The following is a 27,865-nucleotide window of genomic DNA, read 5'->3' as shown; positions in this document are numbered from 1 at the left end:
AATCTGGTTTCTCATCATCAGGGCCGTCGGCAAGGGGGGGTGTGGGGGGGTGTTACACCCCTCCACTTTTTTGGAGAAAGGGGCCGCCGATTTTACGTTATTATTAATTTCTAATGTAAGGAATAAAACCGCAAATGGAAAAAAATGTGGAGTGTTCTTAAATGAAATTTAGAAGAAAAACGAAATATAATTAAAATTTTATCTAGCAGTATCAGTAAACCTGAAATCTAAAACATCCGGTACTTATCATCTATCGCGGCCCTAGTCAAAAAAAAAAAAAAAAAACAATCAATGGGGCCGCGAAAAACAGCCAAGAATCATTGCGAAAAATGCGGAATATTAATCGCCAAGTGGGGGCCGCGGGAACGATTACATACCGGTCGTATCTCATTAGGATAAAAAAGTACTGTGTTAAACACGTACGAGAACTTTAAATGTTACTCCAACATTTTTAGTAAAATCTATTAAGTAGAGTAGGCATGAATCGATTCTTTTTTCAGAAGTATTACATTAATCTGTTTCAAACTGCGGCAGAGTTCTTTGAAATTTAAAAGAAAAATAAAATAACTAAAACATAACTAGCAACATCAGTATACCTGAAATCTAAAACATCCGGTAGTTTTCAACTATTTAAAAACTATAAATGGGGCCGCAAAAAAAAAAAAAATCCAAGATTCCTTTCGGGCGGCATTCGATGCGGAAAATACGAATATATCGCTAAGTGGGGCCGCGTGAATGGAATTTTACAAATCGATCATCCCGTGTTTGAAAAAAGAAGTACTGCATGAATACGAGCCAACATTTTCAGATTTTCAGCACACTGCCACAGTGGTGCTTCAAGAAACTTTCCTTGGGAGAGAAGAGAAGAAGGGGGGGGGAGTAGACTGTTTCGCAGAAAAAAGATGCTATTTTGTGTCGAAAATCGAAGGGACTAATTGCTTTATAGCCCGTGGATCTGTAGTTCTCGCCATGGATGTCTGGTTGTCATTTGATAGTATCGTGCGGGGCTCAAGCAGTGCCTTGCAGCCCTGGTATCCCTTGTGGGGTACCATCACGTGTTCTAATAGAATTCTGCCTGGTGTGTCGAGTTTGCATGAGGGGTTTTTGTTCCGAGTGTGACCTTGAGAGCCCGAGGAAAGCAATACTGAAAGAGAGGGGAGTTGATACATTTCCGAGAAAACGTCCGATTCTATTTTTTACTCGTCCGCTGTCAGTTGAGTGTTGACAGAAATTTTTCCTATTATTAATTAGAGCTCATGCTCAAAGCCAAAAACTACTGGAAGAGCTGCATAGAAAAGCTGCAAATCCAGCAACATTAAAAGTAAGTAGCAATAAGTTTTTTGAACGAACTGATTTAGTGCATAATGTAGTTGAAAGCGGCGCTCCGCTTTTTCCATTTCATGTCTTTAACTTTTATTATTTATATTTGCTTCTTATAAAAGCACTCTTACTCTCCCTCGGCCCCTCCTAAACTTCGCGTGTAACTGCACTTTTTACTTACTTTTTCTTTATTTTTTTGAGTTAGAAAAAAAGAACAAAAAAAACTTCTACAGCTATAAACTATAATTGCCTTAACTGATTTTGCAACCATTAAATGGTAATCTTGTGTATGAGGTCATCGTAATACCTTAATAGGTAAGATTTGTCTTACATCGTGGCGCACACTGCGCCACTGAAGTTTTTAGAGGGGTGTTTTAAGGGGTATGTTTTTTGGGGGTAGGGGGGCACCCGAGTTGGGGGTTTCTTTGTGATATTGGGGGAGGGGAGAATGTGCTCTTGCTCTTGGGGGAGATGGGCACCCCTGTTTTACAAGGGAAAATTTATTTCATTGAAGAGATTTCAATTTGATTTTAAATTATTAGGGTCCTTGTCCCCTGCTCGTTGACGCTCAACAACCTCCAAAGATTCTTGCGGAATTTTATTTGGATCGCGAAGATTTATGCCTTTTAGAAAGAATCAGATTAAAATAATTGCTACAATTAGAAAAAATGAAAATTCCGTTCCACCCCTCCCCTAAAAAAATAGAATTTAAGTAACGAGCTCAATTTATTTCGAACAATGTTAAAATCCCGCTCCCTCACGAAGAAAAAATAACCCTTGAAAATATATTTAGCAAAACTATTAATAAACTATTTAAAAAAACCTTTAAAACCCAAACTCTTAATGTATCGTATCACATAAATCGTTTGAAGTGATTGATATCAGATGTCTTAGATTCCTCATTGCAAGCTTAGACGTTATCATTTTTTCAGAATCCTTGCAAAAATGTAAATGGAGAGCACCCCATACTTTTTTATATTAAAGTTGATTGTTTGGTAAATTTTTATTCCTATTGTTTTAAGCTAATTTATACTTAGCTGTAGCGCTGTGGGGCATCCTCTCCCTGTTGAATGTACTTTACATTTAAAGATTCTTTTTTACTTTTTAGTTCATTCTCGTACAAGAGCGTGTCAATTAGTTTTTTAAACTATTGTTTTATTAATATTTTACTTAGCTATTTCTAAGAGTCATTGCTTTAAATGAGTTAAAAAATTTTGATATTTAAGCAGGGCCGACAGAAGTCATGCCAGCCTAGTCGAAAACAAAGGAGCCGGCCCTTGGAGGAGGGAGGGGTTCGGAGTAACAGTAGTATGTTTTATGAGGTTGGGGGAGGGGGGGGGCTGGCAAGGGGCCGTTGGCTCTCGGTGGTCCTGTATTTAAGACTGGAAGGTCTGACTTTTTAACCTATGTCCCTCTTGCAGGCAAGCCCGCGTCACCTCTCCAGATATTTCCTAGGGCAGTTTCTATACTGTTTAAAAACTAAAAACTCTCGTGCAACAGTATGTCCGGGGAGGGGGGTGGCGCATAATGAAGCGCTTAGCTCTTTTCTTTTTTACTTTTCTGGTGGAAAATGCAACACTTTTACGTTCTAAATTTTCAATTAAAAAATAATAATAATATGTAGAGAAAATTTCACGAGATAGTACTTTTTCTCCATTAAACTCCCTACTGTACCTACCTTTCAGCGCGAACCCTTAGATTTGTCATACAGTGGCTTCCAAAAGTGTTCGTACACTTTGAAATTTTTTAGAAAAATCAGTATAACTCGAAACTGAATTCGAATATGAAGTTCAATATTTTTTCACATCATTCCTATGTCATTCTAAATAAAACCCATTGTTTTTTTCAAAATATTGACGGATCTTCTTTTTGAAATGGGTCAGAAAACGAAGAGACAGGGAAAGAACACGCCACAAAAGTCATCGTACACTCAAATATTTTCGAATAAATTCATGATTAAAATTATCATATGCCATTTTATTAATATTTTTGCATTGTTTTCACCATTAGGAGTCATTTGGCTTTTAATTTTTTGTTTATTTATTCCTTAATATTGTGCTTATTACTGTAAAATGGCTGGTATTTGTAAAAACCCACAAAACACCGTTCAAAATTTGAATTTTTTTCCCACAGTAGTGGTAAATTGGTTTGAAATGTCCCTAAATTAGTTAAATTATTTGTTTGTATAGTAAAGTGCTTGATAAAATGCTTTAAAGAAAGGAATCGGACCGAAAACAAGGTAAGAAAAGGTCAACCGGCAAAGTTGACAGAACGTGATTGGAGATTTTAAGTTAAAAAATTTATGAAAAATACACATTTGAGTGCTGTAAAAGTTTCTGCAGAGTTAAATGAAACATTTTACATTTAATTTTCGCCTAAAATTGTTCGCCAAGTACTCTGATTAGCTGGATTAAATGGGACCTCTTCCCGCAGAAATTTTCTTGGTCGTGCGAAAAACAGACAGCTTACGCTTTTCGCCGCAAAATCAATGATAAATAAACTAAAAACGTTTTAGAGTCATGTCCTACTTACAGATAAAAATAAATTCAACATTTTTGGTTAAATTGCTGTATAACTATAAGTAGAAGAAAAAATTAGGAACTTAATCTTAAGAACTTATTTGGATCAGTTAATCAGGACAGCGGAGGTTTTCTAGTGTGAGGGTGCATATCAGCATCAGGACTTGATAGTTTGTAATTTTTTGATGAAATAATGAATCATGCTGTTCCTTTAAATATTTAAAAAACCAATTTTGAACTCTTAGCCAAAAATTTGATTATTGAAAACAACTTAGTTTTTCATCAAGATAGCGATAAGAAGCACACAGATTTCAACGTTTGCGTCTAGTGCCTCAAAAATTGGCCTAAAGTTTAGAAAATACCTCCTCAATCTCCAAATTTTAACTTAATGTAACGTATTTAGAGATATCTGGAGGCTTGATTATGAAAATAGGGTTTTAGAACGAAAATAGAGCTAGAAACAGTAAGACTCGAAGTGTGGTAGAACACTTACTCAGAAATTACGCAAAAAAAAAGAAAGAAAAAGAATGAAATCTATTCCCAGACGTTTAAAAGGTGTTATGAATACTGTATGATATTCTACTAATTAATAACTTAATCAAAAGTTAGATTATTCAATGATATATTGACATTTTATAAAGTGTACGAAGACTTTTGTGAGATAAAATTTCCGGCACTTTTTGGTTTTTGATTTTTAAAAAATTAAGTTTTAATATATATTTTTACAATTTCATGTAGTTTTGTTAAAAATTGATCATAGATCTTATAATTAAATACCCATTCCGAAATATTAATTCTAACTAATGGATTGGGGCCTATTTCGTTGAAAGTCGTAGGTGTACGAAGACTTTTGGGAGCCACTGTATATCACAAGCGAAGTAGTAAACTATCGCCATTCGCCATGACCCATGCCGCATGCCCGAGTTCGAGCTCAGTTCGTCTCGGTGAAAAAAAGCTGCCCTATCCATTAGAATTCGATCACTTGAGACTTTTCCTGGCAGACATTTTGGCTGTTAGAGTCTGTTTGTTCTGGCAGAAATTTGCTCTGTATTGAAATAAGATGTATTCAACTGGTAATTAATGGATAGGGGCGACTCTAGGGTCGTACAGTCTGGGCAGCCGCACAGGGCCCCGCCGCTGGTGGATTCCACACTGACTTACAGTATATATTTTGGAATAAGAAATCTAGTTTTTGAAAAAACAAAAACTGAAAGTTTCTTACAAATTTAGAACAACTTGGTAAAACGATTAGAGACTGGAAAGTGATTTAAATAAATTTATTTATACGAGAGTCCTTGAAAATAATTAAATTAGTCGTTGAGTGTTCAGTAAAACCTGTAAAGTTGACCACTTTTGTAAGTTGACCACCTGCCTATGTTGACTGCTTTTGTCGGGAACGGAATTGGACCGAATATAATGAAGGAAAACCTCTGTAACTTGACCGCCTCTCTATCTTGACCACCTGTCTATCTTGACCACTAATGTACATCAAATTGGGTTTGGAGTATTGTAACGCTTAAGCCCTTTGTAAGCTGACTACTTGGTTTATTTTTTTTTTAAACAAGCAAAATATTTTATTTTACAATTATTATTTTTTAAAACTTTCCAAAAAATATTTTGATGCTTAAGACCAGCATTTACCAACTAAATAAAACAGCAGCATAAAGCTTATGCTGCTGTTTATTCTCCGAACTTGTTTTTCTTTTGTTGTTCCATTTGAGATTGCCTTTTGTACTCTCTGTTCAGTGAAAACAGAAAACAAATGTCTGTAGAAAAAGTACAAAGTATTTTCTTCCAGTTGCAATATTTTGTGGCAACACTGGAATTGTGCTAAAAAGAAAAGTTATTTATTTCTGGCGCAAGGGATTAAGAGATAGGACATTTTTATTTTCAACTGCCTTTATGAGCTAGGAGAGTCCAGCTTGTTGCTCTTTGTAAAAGTTTTAAATAAAATTGCTTCAAAAAGAAAGTTAGTTTGAACTTGAGATTGATAAAAAGTGTTACGAAAGGAGGTAAATTATTTTCCAAAAGTGTTGGCAACCTTAATTTGCATTAGTTTTTTCTCATTCGTTCTTTCCTTCTTGCAACAAGATCGCGTCAGCAGAATATGCAAATTGCCAGTAGCATTTAAGCTCCCGGCACTTTGCCTCATTCTCTTCCCTTCCAATTGCAACCCAAGTCAGACTTAGTTGTTTTTTTCGGCAGCTTTGTTGAGTCTGTCAGTTTTTGCCGATAGCTTCGGCTTACTGCTCTTGACGTGAATATCATAGCTCAATATGATAAGCGTTTCATACTTTGACTTCGAATATTGACTTCAGAAGTCATTTAAAGTATAATGAACTACTTAATATTGTAAAGAGCGTATTCTCAATATTTCGTTTAACATGTCATTGTGTATATATCATAGCCATAATAAACAAGTTACTTTTAACTTTGGCTCTTCTTGATGTTGCACAAGATAAATGTTTTTTCACGAAGTATCACACGTCCTGGTTGATCTTCCACTAAAAGTTAGTAAGATGAGCACTTTTAAAAGTTCACAGTTTAACATGTTTTATGAAATATTAAAATTAATTGAAAAGGTAGAACGTCGGAGAAAATTAGCTGACACGGATTTTCTAAAGAAGAGGTTTTCCATCTCCAGCTCAGTCACTTTCCTGTGCCGGGCTGATGAGTGCTAATAAGCACGAAACTGCAGTCCTCGGCTGGAAATGACTGAGCTGGCGGTGTATTTCATGTATTTCTGTGAAACTTGTAAAATGTTATGGTTTGTCTATTTTTTTATTGATATATTTCTAGTTCGAATTATGCTGGATAAGGCCTCAAAACGCAGGATTTTACATCTATTTTTCCAAATTTTTCTCGGGGGAGAAACCCCCGGACCCCCTCAAGCTGAGTATTCTATATCGTATTTAAGATCGTCCTCTTCTCAAACCCTCTCCTGATACTCCCCTCTTTCCAAGTTCAATCGTACAAAAAGTGTATATATATGTGGAGGATTGTATCGAGAAAAAAATGCTTTTTGTTAATTTTAATTAGGTATAATTAGGATTAAATTATTATTAATACAGATTTGTTTTATTTATAAATTAATAGGGGGGACATTAATAATAGGATCTACGTTTCGAAAACATTTTTAACGATTGAACTTTTATCTGCATTTCCTTTAAAGCTTTTCACTCCTTTACGGCATGCAATCTCAATGAAAGATCAGCGAAAAAAAACCTAAAAGGATAAAAAGAGATGCTGCCTCATGATTATCAATGCTGATTATTCTAGGATATACTCAGGACAAAACGCCAAAGGGTAAGATTTTAACAAACTAATTTTTGAACTTCTTGCATTTACATGATATTTGTACAAATAGTCCTTCATTTCAGTTGAAATTTTTTTGCATATACTTGAAAACAGTAGAGCTGTTTAGGGCCGCCCAGCCCAAATATTTCCAGGAGTTGGGGACAAAGGGTATATACTCAATGCAAATTTTATCGGAAAACAACAAAAACCACACCCACTTATATGCAAAAACATTAATTTTTCAATACCTGGGGGAACGGGGGCAATAGACGCCTTTAAATGATCGACGAGGGCCGCCAATTGTCAACACCCCCCCCCCCCCCCCAGATATTTTAGCTAGCGACGGCCCTGCTCATCATTAACTGAGGATTTCTTTTCACTGTAGGTAAATTGTGCCATATGTTGTTTAAAATCAGTTCAAATTGGCACATCTATATATATAAAAATGGATGTTGGTAAATTTGTTCCCTAAGATCTCAGAAACTACTCGGCAGATTTGGCTGAAACTTTCACCGTTTGTTCATTTTGGTACTGGGAAGGTTTATAGACCAGTTTGAAAAAAATTGATAGTTACTTTTTTATTCCAAGTTTAGTCCCAATTTTCGCATAAATGTCCCAATATGGGGGTGAAAAAATACATGCACATATTAACATTATGTGTCCATCGAAAGCACTTATTTTTCCGCAGAAGATGGCATCTGTTAGAAAGTTCTAAGTTGTATAAAAAACGAATTATGAGCTTTTTAGTTCTATGTTCGAAGGCTTTCATCAACCCAATTCATTATTTAGTGTATCAACTCAACTCCCAGTTGATAGCTAGAATTGTTGAACTGTTCAATATTTTTGCGTTTCGTGTGACTGTTCGAGGCTTTTCTCAAGTCAAATCTTAAAGTAACGTTTTTAAACGAGATCGGTTAATAATAAATGGATTTGGGTGATCATTTTCCATTTAAATGGAACTTAAATGTAATTAATGTTTTTTTTAAAATTATTTGTGCTGATTGGACACTTACTCATTATCCAATCAACCAGCAGAAATCTCGCCAAAATTTTTTCAGAAAGATTTTAGTAGCTGATGCATTTGGCAGTTTTTTCAACTGTCGCTGTTTTTGAAGTCAAAGCCTAGGTAATAATGTTTATCAGCTTTCACAACCTAAACAAAATATTGCCAATCACTGTATCTTTCAAATACTTTTTAAATGTATAAAATAATCCACCAACTAAATTAGGCAAATCCATGAACAACACAAAAATGTTTCTTTTTGCACAATTTCAATCAATCGCCAAATGTTACTACTTATTTTGGAAACATTTCGGATGAAACTGTCAAGCGCCATTTTAAGGTGACAAAAAATATCTCAGCATGTGGCGAAAATGTCTCTGTAACAAAAATTTGTAACATATTGATTACCTAAGGAAGGAGGGGGAGCATTATCGTAGGTATCCCAAAATGATTCCCGCTAAGGTTAAATCGCACCAAGAGCCGACAATGATTGAAATGTCCTAAAATATCTAAAGTAAGTATAAGGGGATTAGAGGCGGCTACATTTTTTATGCAGCTCATACTTCAATAGCCATACAGAGATGGTTTTAGACTCCATGTTAAAAAAAGGAATTGACAGATAAATCTTTTTAAACACGTGAAGCTTAATTTCATATTTCAGAAATTCTTCAAATTTGTATATGCTTAAATATCGTGCTTTCGTTTCTAAATGAATACTACTTTGTTCTTTTAGTTTTATGAGTGAGGAAGAAGCTCGATTTTTAATCACGCTAAAAAGGTGTGTTTTGAATTCTTTCACTTAAAACAGAAAAAAAAATGCAAATAACGATTGTTTCTCATAATTATAACTGACCCAGGCAACGCCGGGTATTTTTGCTAGTATTTTTATAAATAGGATTATCTAAAACTGCTCTAAAATGAACACATCATTTTCCAAGTTATCTATATTTGTTTTAACATTTAGAGGATAGAACTATGATTATATAATTAACAGTAGCTTCACCATCGCTACAGATTTTTAAACAATACAAAGCAAAAATGCCTCACCTCTCCTTCAGGAGTATCACTGGGGCATAGCATCCCCCATTGTGAACCTTGCAAAGATCTAGGTCCAGAGACCTTACGTGACTTTTCAAACTGACTGTTAACTCTGGTCATCATGCCCAAGGCAGAGATGTAAGAGAGGCGGGACAGGACCTGTGTAACTCCAATTCTTTCCATTCTGAAACGCTTCACAGTCCAGTTGCCCTGAGGAAGAAAGAGAAAGAAATTGTGAATGAAGCAGCTTTTACAGCAACAATTCTCGGGATGACCATGTCCACCCCGCTAGGGTGGTTCAAAAATACATGTAAAAAAAGTTTCTCCCAGATAACAGGACACCCTTCAATATTTTTAGACTTGTAGATTGTAATATACTGGAAGAATTTTAGCTTCCTATTTCAACTGAAAGATGGTGCTCAACCCTTCCCCCCTCCCCCCCCAAACTTCATAAGTGTGGGGAGGGGTTTTAAAAAAAATTATTGAACTGAAGAAACAATGCTACATATTATAATATACATGAGTAATGTGCTTATACATTGCAATTAAATAATCATTTACAAAATATAGCTGGGGAAATTAAATGTTTCTAAATTTGCGACATTTTCTATGCTACGGTTAATGTAAATTGAGGGTTCATTGAGCACCCTCTTAAAATTTGAGTAAGAAGCTAAAAATTTTACAGCATAATATTATTAGTAAATCTTTAAAAAAAAAAAAAAAGGGGGTGTCCTGGACACTAGCTGAAATTTTTTTTTTTTGAACCCCTCTAACCCCTCCCCCCCCCCTCCCCTCCCTCCCGCCATCAGACATACTATGGCTCATCTGAAAAAAGTATTAAGAAATCGTTTGAATTCCATGCTGATCGACTGATTTCATGAAATTCAAATACCTTCCAAGTTTTTTTTTGTAATATGTTGTGATTAATGAACTCAATAGAAACTCAGTTCTTGACTTAACTGCTTCATTTTAACAAGTTAGTGATTTTGTTCCTTTTCTGTTTGTGTTGTTTTAAGGCTCTTGTGGAAGGTTGCATGTTTTTGGGACCTTCCCGCATGCAGCACATAAAGAGCTTTGTGAAGTAGGGGTTAATTTTTCCCCTGATGACATATTAGTCATTGCTTCATGCTTTCTTTGGTACTAGGTTTTCCCCCTTTTCATGCTTTGCTATCTTTTTCATTTTGCAATTTCTTGATAATTTATGTTTTTCCTGTATATTTGTGTACTGTTTTTGTTTCTAGCAGCTTAGTGCTGACACTACAGTACATTTTTAATTGGTTTTTATCATTGTTGATTTTTTTCACTTTTTGGAAACATTTTCAAATGTATTATGAATAACACTAGGATTGGATGTAAGCACGTACTTTCTACTGATTGCATTTAAAATCTGATGGAATACCTGTTTTACTCCTTAAAATACACCGCCAGCTCAGTTATTCCATCCAAGGACTGCAGTTTCGTGCTTTTTAGCACTCATCAGCCCAGAATAGGAATCACATGAGCTGGAGGCGAAAAATCTTTTAAGGGAGCCAAGAGAGCCACACAAACTGGTAGCTAATGCAGAATTAGCAAACCAGATGAGCGACCGCAACAATGGTGCGGTTCAACTCAAAGATTGATGGCAAAGCTAAGGTATTGTGATTTTTCGCCTCCAGCTCATGTGATTCCTATTCCGGGCTGATGAGTGCTAAAAAGCACGAAACTGCAGTCCTCGGATGGAATAACTGAGCTGGCGGTGTATTTTAAGTATTTCTGCCTTAGCCCTGGCTTTAGGGCGGTAACTTACTACATAATACCTGTTTTACTCTTTTGAAGCAAGTATGTTCTAAACTCTATTTTAAACTTTTGTTTTCATTACTTTTATTTCGGCTATTTATCTTTTACACATTTTTTTGAGGATTGATACTTTTTTCATCTTTGTTTAAACTTAGTTTTACATTTTGAGGCTTCTGAAAAAATGCCTCTACACATCTGTTCCTCTTTCAATTAAAAAAAAAAAAAATACATATGCACCTATATCAGGGGTGCCCCCTTCTTCCCAAGTATAAAAGACCCCCAGACGGGGCGGATCCAGGGGAGGGTCAAAAGGTCAGCTGACACCCCTGTGACAAGAATTTAATTATGATTCTTATCAAACTTCAAATTTTTAGACTCGAAAAAAAAAAAAGAGAACATGGAATTAATATCAACCTTTTTACTTTCTTCTTTATCTAATACATAGAAGAAAGTATTGGATTCGTGCAAATTTTCGAATTTCGAATTTTGACGGATTCGAACGTTTTGAGGTGTGCTGAGTCCATTTCGACTATTTTTGGAAAATGTCTGTCTGTCTGTGTGTGTGTATGTATGTGTGTGTGTATGTATGTGTGTGTGTATGTGTGTGTGTCACGTCTGTGTGTGACCAGTTTTTTGTGGCCGCGCTACAGCAAAAACTACCGCATGAAATCGAACGAAACTTGGTACACATATGTGCCCCTATGTGAACTTGTGCCCATTGGTTTTTGGCGCGAATTCCTCCAAGGGGGGTGGAGCAATGGGACGTTTTTTGAGTTACGCGTGCTTGCTATTCCTCAGGAAGTAACTGGCGGAATCAAACAAAATTTGGTCCATATGTTGCCATTAACAAGAACAGGTGCTGATTCAATTTTGGTGTCAATAACTCAAACGGGGGTTGAGCTATAGAACGTTTTTCGTCGTCAATTGTGCCTGCTGTATCTCAAGAAATAATGAACGGAATGAAAGAAAAATTTTGATAACTTACGATGTTTAAACGAAAAGCCGAAGGGCTAAATTTCGTAAGTCAGTCAACGATGTTACATGCTTATACAAGCAGAGATAATATCACACAGTGGAAGGTGCAGAATCAAATATTAATGTGAAGAAATGAACATTGGAAACTTGTTAAAATCTTACCAAAAATTTATTGGTCCATAGTAACTAAAATAAATATAACTAACAAAAATAAGTTCTTAAGAATAAAACCCGGCCATAAGTGGAGGCGGAGTTCGCAACTCCCCAACACCTATCGGACCTAACTCACAAGAGGCTGACGAACACAAAAGAAGAGAGAGAGAACGATTGGAATCGTTCACTATTTATACTTGCCTCATTTGCATATGATTGGGCATCAAAGGATGCCAACCTAAAACTGAAACTTTACACGTGCCGAAAGAGTTGAGAAGTTAATCTAATTTGAATAAAGTTAATTTTATATTACATTACATTAGGAATGAGAACGCGGATAAATATCGTTTACCGATGTCTATCAAATTTATCGGCAAGTAGCCCTTAGTGGGTATAGGAGCTGATTTTGTTTTGGTGTCAACAGCTAAAAAGGGGGGGTAGCGCAATCACCCGTTCTTTTTTTCCATTGTGAGTGCCCTATCTCAAGAAGTAATGCTACGTTCTGGTTGAAATTTGGAATATATGTGAATCTATATGTAAACAGGCTTTGGTTCAACTTTGGCGCCAATCGCGCCAAGAGGTGCTGATTTATTTTTATTATCATTATTTTTTAGCGAATAAAAATAGTATTATTAATGCAACAATAAGAAAGATAAATCGTAATAGATTATCGTCTGCGTATTTCTCGTGATTTTAATTGTATGGAAATGATCGGAAATATTATCTCAATGATTTAAAATTTTTAACTGTTGCCATCTTATGTTTGTTAACAAATAAAATATTTGTAATTCATTCAAGCAAGGCTTTTAAAATAACTTTCAATTTTCGCTCTTTGCTTTGCTTTTGCAATAATTCAGACATCGGGATGGTCGTCAAGTTTTTGCATGTGTCATTTTGTTTTTGTTGGGAATATTGCTTCCTCGTCAAGCACGGGGAGGGATCAGGAAAAAAAAGAAAAATATAGAAGAAAGTTTCATGATGGCCACAACATACTAGTTTTCTGTTTGGTAATTCTTCTCACAACCAAACGGCACGGCCTTGAGGGTCACGGATTTGGACAAAATTGTAGATATAGGTCCATTCCCACTAGACATGAATGCAGGTAAAGCGGTTTGACTGCATAGGCCCTAGTTTGGCTGCACTGAGGATTCGAAATCGCTAGTTTGGCTCCAAAAATGCAATGGCGTTTCCATTGGAATTTCCGACTTAGGTACAAAGTTCGTTCTCCAAACACATTTGGTGCCTTTTGTTAGTACAACAAGAGGAAGGAAGAACACTTATTTATTTATAGGCATTATTTAAGTTACTTGGAAAGTCGAAAATATCTTGTTTTTTTATTTTTCGTTTCTTTTTTTATGTGCCATGTGCAATAAATCAAAGTTTTTTCTCCTCTCCGATTTTTGTTGCTTGTTATTGAGAAACATATTTGTTAAGAAATGGTAAATATCCAGTTAAAGTAAAGATAAATACTTTTTACTAGCAGACAATTAACATAAAACGAAAATAATTTAGTTTCATTTGCAAACGATAAATATCCTGCAAATATGCTATTTTAGCATTCAAGTTCTTAAAATTAGAAGTAGTATCCAATTTAAATTTGAGAACCACTTATTAACTAGTATGTTGTGGCCATCACGAAACTTTCTTCTATATTTTTCTTTTTTTTTTTTTTCTGATCCCTCCCCATGCTTGACGAGGAAGCAATATTCCCAACAAAAACAAAATGACACATGCAAAAACTTGACGACTATCCCAATGTCTGAATTATTGCAAAAGCAAAGCAAAGAGCGAAAATTGAAAGTTATTTTAAAAGCCTTGCTTGAATGAATCACAAATATTTTATTTGTTAACAAACATAAGATGGCAACAGTTAAAAATTTTAAATCATTGGGATAATATTTCCTATCATTTCCATACAATTAAAATCACGAGAAATACGCAGACGACAATCTATTACGATTTATCTTTCTATTGTTGCATTAATAAAAATATTTTTATTCGCAAAAAAAAAAAAAAAAAAAAAAAATCAACACCTCTTGGAGCGATCGGCGTCAAAATAGAACCAAAGCCTGTTTACATATGGATTCACATATATTCCAAATTTCAACCAGAACGTAGCATTACTTCTTGAGATAGGACACTCAAAATGGAAAAAAAGAACGGGTGATTGCGCTACCCCCTTTTTAGCTGTTGACACAAAAATAAAATCAGTTCTTATACCCACTAAGGGCTACTTGCCGATAAATTTTTCTTTCATTCCGTTCATTATTTCTTGAGATACAGCAGTCACAATTGACGACAAAAAACGTTCTATAGCTCAACCCCCGTTTGAGTTATTGACACCAAAATTGAATCAGCACCTGTTCCTGTTAATACCAACATATGGACCAAATTTTGTTTGATTCCGCCAGTTACTTCCTGAGGAATAGCAAGCACGCGTAACTCGAAAAACGTCCCATTGCTCCACCCCCCTTGGAGGAATTCGCGCCAAAAACTAATGGGCACAAGTTCACATAGGGGCACATATGTGTACTAAATTTCGTTCGATTTCATGCGGTAGTTTTTGTTGTAGAGCGGCCACAAAAAACTGGTCACACACAGACGTGACACACATACATACACACACACATACATACATACACACACACATACACACACAGACAGACAGACATTTTCCAAAAATGGTCGAAATGGACTCAGCACAACTCAAAACGTTCGAATCCGTCAAAATTCGAAATTCGAAAATTTGCACGAATCCAATACTTTCTTCTATATATTAGATATAGAAGAAAGTAAAAAATAGCATTCAACGTAGTTAATTCAAAGCCAAGTGCATCTAAATGGCTCATACTGTAGTAGAATAGCAGTAAAAGGGGTAAAAATGGTAAACCTAAAGGAAATTCTATTACATTTCTGGGTCCAAATCAGCAACTTTTTGCCCCTGTTGCGGCCGAACTAGGGCCTATGCAGTCAAACCGCTTTACCCGGACTCATACCTAGTGGGAATGGACCTATATCTAGAATTTTGTCCAAATCCCTGACCCTCAAGGTCGTGCCATTTGGTAGTCAGCTTGTCAAAGGATATGACTGGGTTTGTTTACTGGGCTATTGCTGTTTTGAGTTTTTTTTGTTTATTTTCAAAAGAACAATCATCTCTAATGAGCTCAACGTTCTCACAGAGCACTCTTCCACTTCAAAACACATGTTGTGTGTGCTATAAAAACGTGCGTGTAAATGTATCCAGCCAGTGGCGTAGCTGGACCCGACTTTCGGGGGGGGGGGGGTTACTTCTTTTATATATATATATATATATATATATATATATATATATATATATATATATATATATATATGTATATATATATATATATATATGTATATATATATATGTATATATATATATATATATATATATATATATATATATATATATATATATATATGTATATATAATGTATATATATATATATATATATATATATATATATATGTATATGTATATGTATATATATATATATATATATATATAATATATATATATATATATATATATAATATGTATATACATTTATATAATCACTTGGAATTTTTTCCTTTTCTTCTTTTTTTTCTTTCTCTTCTCTCTTCTTTTTCTCTTTTTTTTTTTTTTTTTTGAGACTAACGTTTCGGGGGGGGGGGGTTGTCCCCAAAACCCCCCCCTTAGCTACACCCCTGTATCCAGCTACTTTTTAGCAGTTATCTCATACATTTAAAGCTTACCGTAACGTGACCAGTCCACTATGAAAGAAACATGACTTCTGATGAAAATTTGAGGAAAGATAATCCATAGTTGCGCCTTTGAAAAACTTAGGTGGGAGGGCCGTAGCATATAAGGGATACGCCATCCCCCTTGGGGATGATCACCCCTTTTTAACTGATACTTTTATATGTAGGAGGTACATCACACTTGACATTGCAACTTGACCCTCCCTACAAAAAATTCTGGATCCGCCCCTGTCCCCAGAACAAGAGCCCCCCCCCCCGCCAAAAGGGAGGAAAATACCCCTAAGAACAGGGATGAGAGTGGTCAGAGAGCAAAAAGGAGGAAATACAAAAAAATTTCGCAAAAGGGATGATATTCAAAAAAAATTTCGTAAAAGGAATGATATCCAAAACCCCATCAAAATAGAGTCTGAAAGCCATGATATTCAAAAACTCAACAAAAAATGGCTATTTTTCCAGTTTTGAAGGTAATACGTATTTAATTAAGTATACGTAATAATTTTGTACAATTTGCTGCATTGTACCATTTCTTGCAAGAGTGTTTACTCCTAAATAAATCTACATTTTGAAAAAGAAGCAACAAATTCTAACCCCTGAGTCCTTGAACAAAGTGTTGGGGGCCAGAGGTCAATCTTGGCTGCATCACACAATAGTATCAACATTTCATATTTTTTTAGAGAAAAATACATTTTTTTTTTCATTAAAAAATTTTGAGTTCATAGTGTTAAACAAGTGAGAACATAAATTTTAAAATTAAGTCTGTTTGTAAAGTAGAAATTTACAAGAGAGAGAAAAATCTAAAATTTCTTTATGTGGTCGGCCATACTTTTCATAGTAAGAATTGAAAATAAATATATATGTAGATAAACGATTGGTTATCTTTTTCCTTGCATTTTGAACATAAAATTTGTTTTTAAAACATCCAAATACGATTTCGGAATCAAAAGATTAACTTGCAGCTGCCTCATTTAATAATGAAATCTCAAAACTTTTAACAGGCTGTAAAGCCTAAACCATTTGAGATTCACCATAAATATTTTTTACTTTCATAAATACAATTTGTTTTTAAAAACATCCAAATACGATTTCGGAATCAAAAGATTAACTTGCAGCTGCCTCATTTAATAATGAAATCTCAAAACTTTTAACAGGCTGTAAAGCCTAAACCATTTGAGATTCACCATAAATATTTTTTACACTTTCATAAATACAATTTGTTTTTAAAACATCCAAATACGATTTCGGAATCAAAAGATTAACTTGCAGCTGCCTCATTTAATAATGAAATCTCAAAACTTTTAACAGGCTGTAAAGCCTAAACCATTTGAGATTCACCATAAATAATTTTTTACACTTTCATAAATACAATTTGTTTTTAAAACATCCAAATACGATTTCGGAATCAAAAGATTAACTTGCAGCTGCCTCATTTAATAATGAAATCTCAAAACTTTTAACAGGCTGTAAAGCCTAAACCATTTGAGATTCACCATAAATATTTTTTACACTTTCATAAATACACAAAAAAATAACCATGCCAAGTTTTAATAAATTCGAGACTGAAAGTGCTAAGCCACGTTTTTTGATTGACTTTTGCGTCTTCCGGCACAGCACGTGTTTGACGTCGTCGGCATGATTCCAAAACATACGTTTTTGGCAGATATAGCGGAAGATGAAGATTCAAGGGGGAAAATAAAAAAAATAAGATATCAAAAACCAAAAATTTTTAAAAATCATATTTTTTTCCGATCTTTGAGAGAAAAATAAGGCCTGAAAATGGCAAAAAAAAAAGGGGGAAAGGTTTTAAAAACCAACACAAAAAGCCGGAATTCCGGCAAAAGCCGGAAAAATCTCATCCCTGCTAAGAAGAACCTTCCTAAACATTTTAATGGTGCAGCCTGCGTCATAAACACCCCCTAGTTAAGCACCCCTCCCTATACTTACGCATAATTTAAAGGCATTGCATTGCATTGCACCCCGAAGCCCCCCGTGCCTACCGCGTTTGCCCTGAAAGTAGTCGTAGACAAAAGTAGTAGTAGAAAATCCTCTGGTAGTTAACCAACATAAACTTTCAGAAATGCAAACTGGAGAATAATAATTTTGTGTGCAAGTCTATGTAGGTCATTCATTTTACTCATTGAATTAATAGTAAGGAAAAATCACAAAATAAAGCAACCAAATTGAGTATTATACAAATCAAATAATTGGAACAATTGAACAGTAATGATGATACTTACTGTTGCAATTGCATTGACTAACCCATTTGTAATAATGTCTGGCTTCATGTGCTTCAGAGGATCAAATGGACCAGCTTTTAACTTTGGAATTAACTTATCAATTACAAACTTTAGCTGCAGGAAAAAAGTAAATCACGTTAATTTATAGAAACACAATGAAATATGTTTGAAAAAACCTACAAGAAGGTTATATATATATATATGTATATACAATAGGTAATTTTTCCCTCTGAAAATAACATTTGGTTCCTTGGTTAAAAGGGGCGGGGAGTTTTCAGAACTAGTCTGAAACTTTCTTACTAGTCAATATTTTTAACCAGCCAACAATATATGATACAATCAATAACCTTTATAAAAAATTTAAAAAACGAACATAATGGGGTCGTTTCCAAAATTTTAAAATAGTTTTTTTTTCTGAAAGAGCATGCTGAAAAACATAGGATCTGACCATTTTTTAAGTAATTTGTTTAAGTTTAATTATTTTTAAAAAATTACTTAAATCGGTGCGCTTTCATTGTTTACATTTCTTGCCGATGACATCACAAATGATGAAATGCCATTCAGTGTTGCCATCCACAGAGCAAAATATTTAATTCGCATCTTTACTCATGTGTATTGGCAACAATATGGTTGATAGCAAGCGTAGAGCACAATTTAAATTTGCTTCTTGATCATCATAACAAAGAAAAGCGGTACAAAATTCTCCAAAGAGCATCATTAGTGACGTCATCAAGACCATGCCTTGTTTGAAAAATCGGACATTTAAAAAAATTAATTGAAAAATAACTGTTGAGAAAATGAACATATTTTCTGGGTCCATGTTATTTTTTTCGCTTATTCTATCAATTTCAGTGACAAAAAGTACTACTTTTGACTGAAGGAAACATCCCCATTTTTGCACGAGGTGAAAGTTGTTACATTAAAAAATAACTTAGAATATAAGCACTTAAAAGAGTTCTCCAGCAAAACTATGCGATAACTTCACACAAGGGACTGGAATATTGACATCATACCGCTCATTTGGAAGATCGCTCCACAATACAAAGAAATGAAATTTTACAGGAGAAACGTGTTTGAAGTTTAATTCTTCAGGCAATTTGCTGTACGAAAAGTAACTTTGCTGTGCTCTCCAGTGGTTAATATTAGAACAAAAAAAATGTCGTTATTTTCTAAAGAAATCAATATTATTTTCTAAAGAAAATTATTATTTTCTAAATTTTTCGTTAGTTAATCTCGAGGACGTTATTTTCTAAAGAAAATAATGTCCTCCTCAGTGTGAAACCCGCAATAACTATTTACTGTTAGCAGGATTTCACTCTATCCAATACATAAATCAGTGATTTTTAACTCACGGAACTAAACAAGTATTTTATGTTAAACTAGTGGCACCCGCACGGCTTCGCCCGTAATAGAAAAATTAAAGGTCTTTTGGTTCGCTTGTATATTTACAAATAATGTATGGTGAATTTTCTCGCCAATTGGCTTGTACCGACGTTACAGTTCCACGTTATGATAATTTCGTATCTCGCCAATTGGCTTGTGCCCATGTTACGATTCCACGTTATGATGATTTCGTCATTTATGATAGTTTTTTTCTTAAAATTGGAATAAAAAAAGAACCACATCGAATGTTCGAAAAATCGCTTCGAGGTGCACACCCCCATGCTACATACTAACTTTGTGCCAAATTTCATGAAAATCGGCCGAACGGTTTAGGCGCTATGCGCGTCACAGACATCCTACAGACATCCTTCAGACATCCAGACATCTAGACATCCTCCGGACAGAGAGACTTTCTGCTTTATTATTAGTAAAGATGATGTAAGATACACGAAATACACCGCCAGCTCAGTCAATTCCAGCCGAGGACTGCAGTTTCGTGCTTATTGGCACTCATCAGCCCGGCATAGGAAAGTGACTGAGCTGGAGGTGGAAAACCTCTTAAGGAAGCCAAGAGTGCCTTAGCCCCGGCTATAGGGCGGTAACTTACTGAATATGTTTATGAGGTTTGACTGTAATATAATTATATATTCACTGACAGAAAAAAGAGCATAACTTTAAAAATCTAGTTTTTGCAAACTGTTCTAGTACATTTACAATAGCTTAAAACAGTTTTTCTTGATTTCTTGGAAGCTTTAAAATTTGGTTTTAACGGGCTTTATTCAAATGTTAATTGTATATTTAAAAAAATAAACAAAGTTTTGATTTCCATAAACACTTTATAGGCAATAGGCAGCACTTACTTCAGAATTAAATCTTTTGAACAAGTCTTCGAATAACAAGGATAGCAAGGATCCGGCTAATTCTAATCTTTTGTTGCCATAATAATCTCTGTCGTCAAGTAGCTTCGGGTTCTTCTCAGCAGCAATAATCCTTTTAATCATTATAGCCATGTACACGGCCTTCACCTTGTAATTGAAATCTTCAACCTAAAGCAAAATTGAGCCGATTGGTGTATTAAGAAATGGAAAACAGATTTTATCATATCAATAGCAAATATTTCATTTAGTAGACTATCACATTATATCTTCATAAAGTCAAACAAACACAAGAGTTTATCTGATTCATACCAGAAGGTTTAGTAAGAAGAAGCACATTTCAAGAGTAGTTCTGTGATTTTAATGGTAAATTTTATAGCAAAATTTTTTTAAACGTTCACCTTGGTGAAAGTCACCAGTCTTTAGAGCATACAGAAACAACTAATTTCAGGACCATCTTCGGCACATCCAAAGTGCAAAAATTAAATCATTAAGGGAAAAAAAGCTAATTGTCCAAAAAGAAATGTAACGATAAATATTTGAAGGAAATAAATACGTAGAAAAAAACGTCAATGAGGTACAAAAATTGAAGACCTCAGAGGTACAGCTCCACTTTTTGCAAGTATTGGGTTTCACAGTAAAATAAAAGAAAAATATTAACATTACAGGGGTTGATTCAGACGCAAATTGCCACTTTGCAACCCCTTCACAAAATTCAATGTCATAAAAGAGCCAGTTCACAAAAATTGGACCTTTCACAAAATTTCTAATGTAAGTTCTTTCATCACTTTTAGGCTTAATTAATTGGATTAAAAGCGAACATTAGTAAAAAAAACTTCCAGCTTTCAAGTCATTCCTAGTGAAGTCCTTCAGGCCAAAGTGGTTTCAGATTGGATTTGTGATGCCTAAACATTCTACAATATGGCAAGATTTTTTTTCACAAAAAAATGTAAAGGAAAAACGCAAAGAAATAGAGCTTTTCACAAAGGGGAAGGAGTTCACAAAAAATTCTCTTTTTCCCCCCAAAAAGCGGACATAAAAGTAAAATCTAAATTGACCCCTACTTTAATTCTGTACAAGAATAAGACATCTCCAACAAATATTCCATAAGATTACAAAAGAAAGGAGCTGTAACAAGCTGCACTTCAAGGGAAAGTAAAGAAAAAAAAAAGCCACCTATTTTGTTGCATTATTTTGAAACTTTTTAACACATGACTCATTGTTTTCTTATATTATAACCAGATGTTATTTAAAACAATTATTAAAACATCTTTTGTTTTTGGATTATTATATGTATTATGAGCAAAGAATGGGCAAGTGTCCAATATAACAATTAATTGCACATAGGTAATATTTTATTATAATATCATGGAAATTAATATCATGGAAGCAGATTTTAACACATTATTAAAGATAAAGAAACAACCTGTGAAAATGAATCTTTAAAACTTTTTTTATGATTCTTGAAAATTTTTAAAAAGGGGAGCTGTCCTTTTCTTGAACCAAGGAATTCAAATGCAAATTATTACAAACCTGTGTTTTAACACTGGGTTACATTGACAGTTTTTCAGCACAGAAAGCGAGTTTAAAAGGTGAAAAAACGCGCTGATGTGTGCATCACATGACTTCCTTTTACTCCAATTTAATGTCATTTTCCCATTGTTGGTAATTTTAACGTGATTCAATCATAGACTAATAATAAGAGTAGACCGAGCTTTCTCATTCTTGCTGATAAAGAAAATTGGTTCATAGATGTATCATGTGACTGGTGGAAGGGCTTGGCGAAGACTTTGGCAGCATGGTTGCTAGATGGCAGCATTATCTACAGTTTGGCATTCGACATGTATTTTACGACAATGTGTTTTCATTAAAAAAAACTTCCAGGTGCAGAGATTGAACTGTTTTTCTTTTAGTTATGCATTATTTTGACATTAGTACTAGTTTTTGATCAGTTTTCGGTAACTTTTATTTCATTTGGAGCTGTCGGCGTTGGCGTGAACGAAATGGCGTAAACGTTTTGCGTTAACGCAAAAATGTACTAATCGGTATCTTAAATTGAAACTGTAGGTAAAAATCTTACCGTTTGCTGATTCTTCTTGGTCGCTTGCATCTTTTATTGCTTAGAGAGTTATTGAAATTGACTAAAGAAAATGCACAATGCTATCTAAACGAAAAACTCACTCTATTAACAAAATATTTACAACTTAGAATAACAAATTTACAAATCGGACTCCATAAAAGATCATTCTTCCGTGTTCCATCAATTCTATTTATTTTATTTCTCGCGGGCGTGGATCGTCTGCTACGATCAACGCCCGCTGTTGCTAGGATATCCACCAGTCACATGGTTTGGTTTATGAGCAGCAAAAGGGTTGCCATAGCTCGGTCTACTCTTATTATTAGTCTATGGATTCAATAGTTTACTCTCTAAATATCACCAACAGTGGCGAAATTAAAACCAGATTTAAAAAAAAAAAATCTCCAAATGTATCGCCAAGTTGGCGGCAAAAACTTGGTGACCAAAAGACTGGCGATATTGTCGCGAAGACATGAGCCAGGGAAGAGATCACGAGAGAGCTCGGAACCCCCCTCACCTCCTTCGAGCAACCCCGAGCCCCGGAGGGTGGAAGAGAGAGAGAGGAGAACACAGACGGGGGTGCGACCGGGAGACGAGAAGCTAGTGGACTGGAGCTGGCTAGCCACGGGGGGTAAGTTTTCTTCTGGAATTCCTCTTAGATGTACTAACAGAATCAGTTACTTGTCTGAGTTTGAATTCTGTATTAAAACATAGAACGGACAATTAGACTCTCTGTTTATTGTCTATTCTTTGTTCCAACATGTTCGAGCGTTGGTTCAATGTATCGCCAAGTGTCAGCCAAATTGTAACACCACTTGAGTTTAGATCGAAACTAACAATGATTTCCCCCCAAAAAGGGGCAAAAGACCCCCTTAGAAAAGCCAGAATGCAACCAAAAGGGGAGGTGTACAACTAGACCCCACTAGGGTCTATGTACCAAATTTCAACTTTCTAGGACATACTGTTTTTGAGTTATGCGATATACATACGCACATCTGCACATACATACCGTAAAATCCCGAAAGTAACCCCCTATCGATTATAGCCCCCCCCCTTTTTTTGTGGAAAGTGAAATTATTTTAAAATCCTGAACATACCCCCCCCCCCCTTTTTCACCTGAAAAAAAATCTGATCATCTTCATTTTCCACTCCCTCTAAAAAAAAGGATAACATTTTCTGCTTTACTTGAAAAGCAATTACAGAGGTTTAGTTCTCCCCCCCCCCTTCGCCCCCATGTGCAGGTTTTCTTTTCTAAAAAAAAAAGAAAGAAAGAAAACAGAATGATTTGAACAAAAAAGAAAAAAATGGTCTCCACGGTTTATTCCTTCCAAAATGTTTAGACTCCTTTTGATGCAAGGACGCCTGTTTTTTTTTTTGTTGACAGTATTACAGCAGAAATTTATTTGACTGTACTGCTTTTTATTTATTTTAGAAGGAGCGTTTTTGTTCTGACTTGTGAAAATGAACAATCTTCAACACGACGCCATTTTGAAAACGTGGCGCCATTTTGGAAATGCGTTGCTTAAAAAGTAGCGCGAAACTTAAAAATAACCTTTTTTAAAGGCAGAATAAAATAATTGAACGAGTTAATGATCATCAGAAATGTATATTTCACAAAATCAAATAAGAGATTTGTCTCTGTTTGCGTTCGCGAACTTTGCAAAGCTCAGTTTTCGAAATTACGATCTTCGTAACGAATTGGCGGCCGTGATTGCGATTTTTGCTTTTATTCTGAAACAAGAACGTTAAGATTTTGCTTCTTTTACTGTAACCTTATTACATTCAGTACATGATGAATTTTCAAGCGATAAATTATAGGGATTTCGCCAACTAAGGTACAAAATCCTTTCTTTTGAAAAAGATGGCACCCACATGCAATTTTTTACTACTTGAAAATTAGGACAGGTTTTTATTAATTAATTTCTCACTCTTCATTAATATTAACTATTATTTACTTATTTCTTTTCTGACTCTAAAATTAATTCTACTAAAAACAATTATTTTGGCTCATTTTTCAAAAAAATCTCGATTATAACCCCCCCCCCTTCTGAAATTAACAAGTTTTGTTTTGAAAATAGGGGGGGTTACTTTCGGGATTTTACGGTACATACGTCACGAGAAAACTCGTTGTAACTAACTCGGGAATCGTCAAAATGGATATTTCACGTGTCTATACATTCTTAGGCACTTATCCACGTGTGGTCGAGTCGGAAAAAAAACTCGACATTCATTCGGGGGTGAGCAAAATGGAAATTAAAGTCGATTTTTGAGTGAAATTTTTTTCACAAATACAATACTTCCTTTTTTGTAAAAGGAAGTAAAAAACGGATGAACATTTCTGAAGCTGAAGTCCATTTCTTTTCATTATATTTTCGAAAAATCATTACAAATCCATTGTCATTTTAAAATACAATATAATATGTAACGAATAAATACCTTTGTGCTGAAGATTCAAAAAATCAGTAATCTAACGTCATGAAGCACAAAAATTGCAAAATATTGCAGACACGTGTTTCGGTGTTACAAGGAACACCTCTTTCAATGCAAAGAAGGGTGAGCTTCTAGATGAAAAGTCATCCGAGAATATCCATTCTCGGATGACTTTTCATCCAGAAGCTCACCCTTCTTTGCAGATGACTTTTCATCCAGAAGCTCACCCTTCTTTGCATTGAAAAAGGTGTTCCTTGTAACACCGAAACACGTGTCTGCAATATTTTGCAATTTTTGTGCTTTATGACGTTGGATTACTGATTTTTTGAACAATATAATATGCTTTGAAATATTTCAACTTACTGGGATATGGGCCAAAATTGTCGTGGTTAAAAGATCTCTAGCTTCATCAATAGGAGTTTTCTTTTGAGAAGAAGCCCACATCTTTCTTTGACGCAGTTTACTGCCCATGTAACGAAGTGCCTAAAATATTTCAACAAATTTAATCTGCTGTTTAAAAGAACATATTCAAGCTATAAAATAAAGCGAACAATAGACTGTACATAAAATAAAAGCAAAAAGTCATTTCTCTGATATTTGATAATACGAGGAAAGTGGGTAAAGATAAATGGTAGTTTTAGAGTGGTTTCACTATGTCCAGTATGCCCACTAAAGTCCCTTACTCTTTATTTTGGGATGGCTGTTGCTATCAGGGCTGTGGAGTCGGAGTCGGAGTCGGACTGATTTTTAGGTAAAGGAGTCGGAGTCGGAGTTGTTAGAAAACATGCCGACTCCGACTCCGGGCTTCTTTTTTTCTTTCCCTTTCGCTGACTCTCCTTGCATTTTTTAAAAACTGACTTCCAATTGGTTCGATTACATGTATGAAAAGATACTAATGAGAAAATAACTGCCATTATGGCAATCAGCTAGCTTGAGTGCTTACAGAACTTTCTGTAGCCGTCCCCTAGTTTGCTTACTTTTTAACTTAACTAATAGCAACTGTCAGCAAACGGTTTTGTTGCCTAACATTTTCAAGTAATCACTTTCAAATAAAAATAGAAATATAGTGTTTTGTTCGATCTCAGTTGTAAAATAGTAAAAGAAACGTAACAAATTAGTAAGTTGAGGCCCGTAGCTAATGTTGAAACGTTTAAGGGTGAACGGCAAATTCAAAAAAGTTCTGGCGCGAAAGCACGAATCCAAAAGATCCGACGAAATAATCTAATGGTTTTTTCTTTATTAAGACTATTTCTAAGCTTGGTTCTCACTAAAAAGTATGGAACAAAATAAGTGTAAATGATTTCTTAATTACAACACTCAATAATTGCAGTTAATCTTAAAATCTTCATATTAAGGTTAACTCTAAAGCAGCAAATAAAATTTAAATTAAAAATTTTGCGAATGAGAAACATAGGTATAGTAAAAGCTATTCGTACAAATTTGTATACCGCCGCATTTTGTGTAAAATTAGCTCCTGATGTATCTGCGCCCTATTTTCGTTGCAATTTTATTGATAAAATATAATTTAAAATATATTCGCGAAAATTTTCAGAATTAAAGTATTTATATTTTTTTATAAACTCTGAAATTAACTTTGGTTACCATCTATCAGATGGGTGTCACCCTAGGCTAAAAACCCCCTCTCAAGAACTTGGATTTAGAAAAAAAGGTTTTTGTTTTCCCTTCAAAAATTAAAAGCACACGATTTGATCAATGTCTATTTGTTAAACATTAAAGGGGAGCAAATTACAGATAATCCTTTTCAAATTTTTTAAAAGGGATTTTTAAGTCATCTCACTTTTTAACTCGTAACTATTGGAAAATTTCATTTTTAAATTGAATTTCTGACGTTGTATGCGTCTTGGGTTTACAATAAAAAACAAAATGCGAAATTTTCATAAAAAGGAATTAATACTTCAATCTCTGTTTAGAGGTTTTCCCCCTTCCCCTAAAGGGAGAGAGGGAGTTGAAAAAATACAATTTTAAAAAAATCCGGAGTCGGAGTCGGGCGTTTCAAAATCCGGGAGTCGGAGTCGGGATCGGAGTCGGCCATTTTCCTTCCGACTCCGCAGCCCTGGTTGCTATATTAAAAAAAGCAACATTTAGGTATAACAAAGTAGCAATGGACTACTGGATATAACCACCTACAGCACCACCAAGTGGAAAACTGAAGAGTTAGCATTCCTATCTGGAAAACGAAACGAGATAGGGGGGGAAAATTATAAAGTTGTAGAGCATCAATGATTTAGTACAGAAAAAAGACAACTTGTGAGCAATAATGTTTGGCTAAAATGCACATTTGTTTCTTCAGCAACTCCCAGGTGACTCAAAAAATACTTTGACAACTCATTCCTTCAAAACCAGCAAAATATTCATTACAAATACAATTCTCAATCTAGCCTATTCTTACTCTTTGTTTTGACTTCAAGATTCTATGTAAAGTGATATTTTAACAAGCAAAGCAATATTTACAATTGTAAAATTTAAGGTTTTTTAATCAACAACATTTTATTATCTCCTTTTGAATGACATATATCAACATCAAATGCACATGTTAACTATGAAAAGTTTAAATAGTACTAATAAATTAAAAAACTTAGCCATTTAGTCACCAATTAATTTTGGAAAGTTGTCAATTTACAAAAAAAGAGAGAGAGAGAAAAAAAAAGACAGAGTACTGTCTGACTATCAATTACATGGAAAGGCTAATATCCGGTTTATAGGCGGAAATGGATGTATCTATTAGTTTATATGGATGTTAGTTGGTTTGTTTCAGATGTGCACTTTTGCCTCTCAATAATTTGACCTTAGTTTTGTAAAAATGAAAATTTGCTTACAGACACATTTTTTAAATCTAAAGTACATTCGATCCATATTCTCACTGTAAAAATTAATCTTATACATATAAAATCTGAGTATCTATCTATCTATCTATGTCCAAGCTTCTTCTCCCGAACGACAGTGAACTGACCATCGAACCAGGTATCGATGGATTCGTCATCTTCCCGTCTTCATGTTAG

General features: G+C 34.7%; 1 protein-coding gene across 1 annotated transcript in view; it reads right to left on the bottom strand.

Annotated features, from left to right (window-relative positions):
• Positions 1 to 27,865, bottom strand: part of LOC129232122 (DNA-directed RNA polymerase III subunit RPC2-like) — a 92,986-nt gene that overhangs the window by 26,675 nt on the left and 38,446 nt on the right. Inside the window, exons 10-13 of the mRNA XM_054866361.1 lie at positions 25,209 to 25,328; positions 20,324 to 20,509; positions 18,081 to 18,194; positions 9,187 to 9,387 (exon numbers count right to left, since the gene is read on the bottom strand). Coding sequence (XP_054722336.1) covers positions 9,187 to 9,387; positions 18,081 to 18,194; positions 20,324 to 20,509; positions 25,209 to 25,328 — 621 coding nt within the window. The remainder of the gene's footprint in view (positions 1 to 9,186; positions 9,388 to 18,080; positions 18,195 to 20,323; positions 20,510 to 25,208; positions 25,329 to 27,865) is intronic.

This window comes from Uloborus diversus, unplaced genomic scaffold (assembly GCF_026930045.1).
Source record: "Uloborus diversus isolate 005 unplaced genomic scaffold, Udiv.v.3.1 scaffold_11, whole genome shotgun sequence".
Lineage (NCBI taxonomy): Eukaryota > Metazoa > Arthropoda > Arachnida > Araneae > Uloboridae > Uloborus > Uloborus diversus.
This window is presented reverse-complemented; position numbering and strand designations above follow the sequence as displayed.